This window comes from Barbatula barbatula, assembly GCF_947034865.1.
Source record: "Barbatula barbatula genome assembly, chromosome: 1".
Classification (NCBI taxonomy): Eukaryota; Metazoa; Chordata; class Actinopteri; order Cypriniformes; family Nemacheilidae; genus Barbatula; species Barbatula barbatula.
Genome location: NC_136766.1, coordinates 24,429,980 through 24,436,498, shown reverse-complemented (window position 1 = coordinate 24,436,498; position 6,519 = coordinate 24,429,980). Strand labels below are relative to the sequence as shown.

Below are 6,519 nucleotides of genomic sequence, written 5' to 3'. Positions count from 1 at the left end.
GCAGGAACTAAGCACACAAAACTCTACCCACAGACCTTTATTAGCTTTACAGTGTCTGATATGCTACCAGAGAACTCTGTTTCTGTGTCCAAACAATGGTGTTGTGTGCCCAGTGTTTTTGACAATGACTTTGTAATGAAAAAGTGCAACGTCATGGATTTAGATGAGGTAGCTGCAAAAGACAATATTTACACTTTGCAAGTTAATGGCAGAATGCATGATCTCTAAATTAAGCATGCATGCACTGACATCATGATCCAACCCTCCATGCAAATCGCCTTCCAAAGCCACGGCTCCTCCTAAACACCAATACTTTCTTATCGAAGCATGTACATACCTGTCCAAAATAAACAGAGCAACCACGGTATCTTCGTTCATACCCTTTTCCTCCCAGAGCTGTCTCCATCACATAAAAGCTGCACCGATGTTAATTCAAGTTTTACCTCTTTCATAGTAGAGACGTCTTTTCTTCACTGCTTTTTCAAATAATGTCTTTCATTTTTTATATTCACTAGTTGAGGGTTCCTCCGGCAAGTCGAGTTTTTGCTGCTTCTCCGCCATTCCCCCTATATTGAAACAGCGGACGTGAGCACGCTGATGACATATGATGTCTGCGTGAACTGGGTGCGCAGTGATGCCAATTACGTTTGATGAATATGTAAACAGGACCAGTCTCAACCAATGGCTATCGTCAAAACGTTCGGCCAGAATATTTTTTAGTCTTACGCCTTTCACAGACGACATAGATATACAAAAAAAATATTTGACCATTATACTTCTTGATTATTATCAGGATGTGAAGAGATTTCCAACCAGCATGACAAAAAATGTTTCTGAACAGAATCATGCATTCTGGCTTTAAAAATTCCAGTAGATATATAGTAATAAAACTTGAATGTATATTGTACAGTATTACTCCTGGTGTGGTTATCCCCTCACAACTCAATAACCTCACACCACAATCATCTCAACATGTCACTCTGTTCTACATGATTCAGACTAAACTAACAAGCACTCAAGAAACTAAAGATCCACAAATCAATTTTTTCATGTATGTGGATATTCATATGACTTTAGAATTTCTCTGTTTGTGTCCTTTCTTGTTGTCCAGGGAATAAAGATATACAGTATGACAATTAGCTTCAAGTCTATTATCATGATTAAAGTGCACCTGCTTATTGTAGTGCACAATGGTGATGGGAAGTTTCGTTTCCTAGCAAACATACGCTGTGACGTCTTTCTTGCACTCTTCCCTGTTGTCATGCGGACTAATGCTCCACCTAGGTCCCTTTTGTTCCATGCCCCAGTAAACACCAGACGCACTCAAGACCAGGCTTCAGGCAGGTTGGTGTTAGTTTGTATCAGTTGTTTTCTGCAAAATTGTTTAATGAAATGAATAAAATCCACTATTTTTTATTCTAATAATCCTGTTTGAGTAAACTTAAAAGTTAACTTAACTATTTTGTTTTAGGACTAGATGTCCTACACTAGCATGCTTTGCTTGGGACAGCATTTGGAGAGTTTATTTTTTCAGTAAAAACACAGATTTCTGTGTTTAATTTCATTTGTCTTTGAGATAAATTCTACAGTTTACATTTAATTTTTGAGTCATTGTTCAGAAATGTGGTTCTTGTGCTTAGGAAGGCACAATGAATTCGATGAGCAATGACTGCGCTTTAATTCCAGTATTTGGACTGGTCTCTTAAAAGTCTGAAGCTGATATATTCTGCCTCCCAATTCGCCTACTTATATTATGCACTAAAAGTATGTACTGTTTTGGCTATGAAAAAGTATTAACATTTTTGCATGGTAACAATATGCACGCACTGCGCAAATGCAATTTAAAAGAGGTCACTGTTGCCTAGACAACAATTAGACAGTTTATGGTCCTGTGACCATTAACTGTCACAAACATCAAAATATAGCTTTCCTATGCGTTGTTCTTTTTATTTCTTAAGTGATGTTTACTGTATACTTACATTTATTAATTAAGCGAAGTATCTTTTATATAAACATATTAATGCAATCATTAAATCAATACACTTTCTAAACTATGCCCCTTTGCGTTGTTTTCTGCTTAATATCAGCTTTTTGAGTGTCCATGGATCAACGCCGTAAACATTAGACCATCCGGGTACTTTGAGAATACTAATTACATCATACTACGATGAATACGTACTAACTCTATTTTGAATATTAGGGCGGATAGTATGCGAATTGGGATGCAATGATACAACTTGTAGTATTTTTATAGCATGTCCATGGAGAAAGAACAACATTTATACTGTAGCTGAGATATCCAAGTTCTTTTTTTTTTTCGCTATTTCGCTATTCACTATGCTGTAAATCCGACCTTGGAAAATGACTTTCCTTTTTTTCTGAAGATTAACCACATAGTCAAATACATTGTGGTTAATGTTTTCTACATGTGTAATATGAGAGGCTGAATTCCACATTTACAAGTAAAATGAAGGGGGAGGTATGAAAACCAGTTTTCTGACACCAATCATCTGGCTTTGTCAAATGTTTTTCTGTGGTCCTGCAACCAAACAGGGTAAAACTTTCCTATTCTCTTCCATCTTGTCTATTTTCTCTGTCTTTTCTGTTCTCTATATTTTGTCACTCTTCAACAGAGTAAGTGGTGTGGATTCTGCATTGTATATCCACTAGCCCTGCACGTGGGGCAGGGAGTTTTCTTTTGAGCTAGCTGTTTATAGAGGAAATTTTAGATTATGTCAGGCTGAAATATAAAAGCTATGGCAATAATTATCCTGCATGTCTTCTCTGTGTCCTTTAAATGTGATGTAATGTATAGAGGCACTGACGTTAAAATACTCATAGACCTGGGGTGCATTCCCGAACAACGACTTAACTAGGTTAACCACCATAGTACGATGCGTCATTTGAGAAACTAACGAACAACTCACGATTTTTTCCCAAAAACATAGTGACTTTTTCGCACATCTGTCGTATGAACCACGTTGGTTCAACAACACTGTTGATGACGTCACATAGGTGGTGGAGAAATCGTTTCATTATAATGGTTTTAATATAGACGTTTTAGCACCGTCTTTTAATTAATCAGTTTAGATCGATTTAATGTCATATTATTGTTTTAAATCTGCATCTAAAAACTGTTATCGTATTTTTGCTCTTTATTGCTTTATCACAGTATTTAACTCATTCAGAAGTTTCCTCATACGTTACTCAGGGATTCCCGGCACATGCGCACTTTAAAAAAAACAACGCTTCTATTTTCTTGACAAACTAAAAGATGTCAAATAGAATTTATATATTTAGAATGATGGATATAGAATGCAGTCTATGTCATAATAATAAGGAACTATGTTTCTAACCACAGCTCTGGACCTGTAGTTCGAACCATGCAACTTTGAGATGCTGCTAGCGATTAATCGTTGGAACAAGGGTTTCGGGAAACACTTCTGAACTATGCGGAAACGATGGAACTTGCAACCATAGTTGGCTAACTTTGCTTTTGGGAAACGCCCCCTGGTCTATATAATAGTATACATTGTATAATTTTATAAAAGCTTGCTGGGTGACTCTTGTGCTGTGGATTTTCAGGTCACCGATGATCATGATGGCACATTCAGCTGTTAGCGTGCAGCCAGCAATGGTGGTGACCACTGACAGTGCAAGGATTGGCCAGTGGAGCAGTGGAGTGTGTGACTGTTGTGAAGATATGAGCGTCTGTAAGTGTTTGTGGTTGGCAGGAGGTGGAGTTAATACTGCACAATTATGACAAAATCATAATTTGACGATTATTCACCTCAATATTGTAATTGTGATTATTACTGTCGATTAATAGATTTTACTTTAAAGTTACTTTGATGTCATTGTTTCACCTTGTAGTCCCAATTAGTTTTTCGATTAATTGTGCAGGGTACCCGCAGTGTATGTACATAGAAATTGCTCATTCTAAGGTAATAAAAAGATAACATGCATTATGTAGTTCTTTATACACATCTTAACACATAGTTATGTATATAATATAGCATTTCTGGCAATGGATCTTCCAAAAAATATCACATTGGACCTTTAATGTAACCAAGGTGAATGCATTTGATTAGTGAACAGGAAATGCTGCCAATAGGGGTGTGACGAGATACTTATCCGACGAGATACATGACTGAGTTTACAGGAACGAGACTTTTAGACTTTTTTTAAAGAAATCCTCGATGGTTAAATTAAATATAGGGAAAATGGTCTCTTCACCTTAAAAACACAAAATACAAAAATGAAGGCATTATAAAACCAACTTGTACTTGTAAACACTGCTAAATGTCACAACAGGTTTTCTTTGTTTTCTCAACAGGTGCAGCTTTAAGTAAAGCGCTGTGGTTGTTTTCTCTGTATGCATTTTGCATAGTGCTCGTGTTAGCAGAGTTGGCGGATTAAATCACTCTATCAATTTTCCTTCCCCCCTGACTGAACCCTCATTCAGAGAAAAAGTTAAAACTAAATAAACACATCAGGTTTTAACATTGCGCGTATGTAAGAGACAGATGATCCATTTTGAAGAGCCACGGTAAACACTTGTGCTTTGCCCAAGGTGCTGCTTGTGAGAAAAAAGCTTGTGAGAAAAAAGCATGCGATTGTTGAAACCGTCCATCTAGGGCATGTTTAAAAAGAAACGGTGGTAAAGTAGTGCACTGGGATGGAAAATCACATTGTCTTTATGAATGGCCAGGCTGGTCATGGTGGCTCACAGACCACCCATACTTTGTGGAATTACTAGCATGTTCTATATAGTAATGAAATTGTGTCAAGACTGACAGAATGGGGTTTGACTTGAGAACCTATCATCTCCGATTCTACTTTGAAAAGGCCAATGAACAGGGCGCGTACTGGACACGAAAGGGTTGGGACTTCCTTCCAGGGGGAGCTCCTGCAGGCTTCCCTGGTGGGGACTCTGGGCATGTGGCCAGGTTGGGGTCCAGCCCACGTGGGGTACCCCAACTCTAGGCACCTGCTGGACACGGAGAGTGCATGTTGAACCCATACCCTCCTGATGGAGCGTCGACAGGAGAAGCGTCTTCATCATTAGAGAAAGATCGGGTTCTAAGGGGCTCAAACGGGGCCTTACGCAGGCCCACCAGGAGACCATGTTAAGGTCCCAGGAGGGTACGGATAGTGGAAGGGGCGCCCCTTAGGAATCTGCTGATCGGGTCGTGCTGCCCAGCACGACACAGGTCGGAGCACTCTGTGCTGCAGGAAGCGCAGCAGGGCAAGAAGAGGCGCCACTTATACCAACAGTCACCTAGTGGTGGTGCTCTTGCCCGAGTGACCGTGCTCACAAAGGCGGGGGACAGGTCACTTGGGCGCAGCCCACCACCTTACTCGGGGGCGATGAAGTAGGGGTTGTCACCCCTAAGACATCTCGGCCTGAGGACCGGGCTCGGTTGCCCTCTTCTCCAGAAGGGTGGTGACCTTGAGCCTCACTAGGCACTGTGACGCTGGAGAATTTGCTCTTTTAGAAATATTCTCTTTGAAGTCATAATCCATCCCTGCGCGAGACACATCGGATCTTGTCACACCCCTAACTGCCAACTCCTAAAATGTTTTCAATCATTGTGGACTTTCAACCCTACTAGTATGTGAAATCACAACAAAAATGCTCATTACGATTACAAAAATTATTTCTGTATCATGTGAAGATATAAATTTCCATTTTTCACTGACTATTTCAAATAAATACCAGTATTTCCAACTATCATAATGCCATGTCTCAAACATCTGACATCTTTTGTACGGTGTATCTGGCAGGTTGCTTTGGTTTCTGGTGTCCTTACTGCCTGATGTGTAGGACCAGTGAAAATTTTGGAGAGTGTCTCTGTCTACCTCTGCTGGAGATTTGCTTTGGAGGCATGTTACATCCCATCACCCTTGCTATGAGGAGTACTATGAGAGAGCGGTACAACATTAAGGTACATACTGTGCCTTCATTTGGTTATCCATTTCGGGTTCCACTATTATCACATTAAGTCATTCTGTTGAAAATATTTTATCTCATTAAGGGTTCAATACAAGATGACTGCTGTGTGGTGACCTGTTGCACGTGGTGTGTCTGGTGTCAAATGGCGAGAGAGCTGAAGACTCGACGCCGCTCCATTATGGTCATTAACCCTGGCATTAATCTGGCACAGCAGCAGCCACAAGCTTTCAACCAGGCAAACCAACCCATCTATCACTCCCAAATCCCCATGCATTCTCCCTATTAATCCCTACAGGCACATGTGAACATCTGTCTTTCCATGTTAACCTTAATGCCGTTCAACTGACATTTTGTAGCAATCAATAAATCCAGATTTTTATATTTAAACTAATGCATGTAAAAGTGCCTTTTTCTGAATATGTATTGAACAACAATATTTAATGACAACATTTTAGCACTTTCTTGTAGAGATATATTGCCAAATAGAGTTCTTTATACAATTCATATTAAACAATGACTGAAAAAAAACATTTGATTTTAATAAATCCAGAATATTTTTCTTC

General features: G+C 39.4%; 1 protein-coding gene across 1 annotated transcript; it reads left to right on the top strand.

Annotated features, from left to right (window-relative positions):
- Positions 1-1,327: 1,327 nt before the first annotated feature.
- On the top strand, positions 1,328-6,519 carry ponzr6 (plac8 onzin related protein 6). The gene is made up of 4 exons (XM_079467945.1): positions 1,328-1,344; positions 3,586-3,713; positions 5,788-5,948; positions 6,039-6,519. The coding sequence occupies exons 2-4, from the start codon at positions 3,593-3,595 to the stop codon at positions 6,240-6,242; spliced, it is 486 nt and encodes a 161-aa protein (XP_079324071.1). The 5' UTR covers positions 1,328-1,344; positions 3,586-3,592; the 3' UTR covers positions 6,243-6,519.

Excerpts from the sequence above, each read along its gene's own strand:
- ponzr6 (XM_079467945.1), top strand. The coding sequence starts at position 3,593 with ATGATCATGATGGCACATTCAGCTGTTAGCGTGCAGCCAGCAATGGTG. Across the intron at positions 3,714-5,787 it reads TTGTGAAGATATGAGCGTCT|GTTGCTTTGGTTTCTGGTGT; the intron begins GTAAGTGTTTGT and ends TGTATCTGGCAG. Across the intron at positions 5,949-6,038 it reads GAGAGCGGTACAACATTAAG|GGTTCAATACAAGATGACTG; the intron begins GTACATACTGTG and ends TATCTCATTAAG.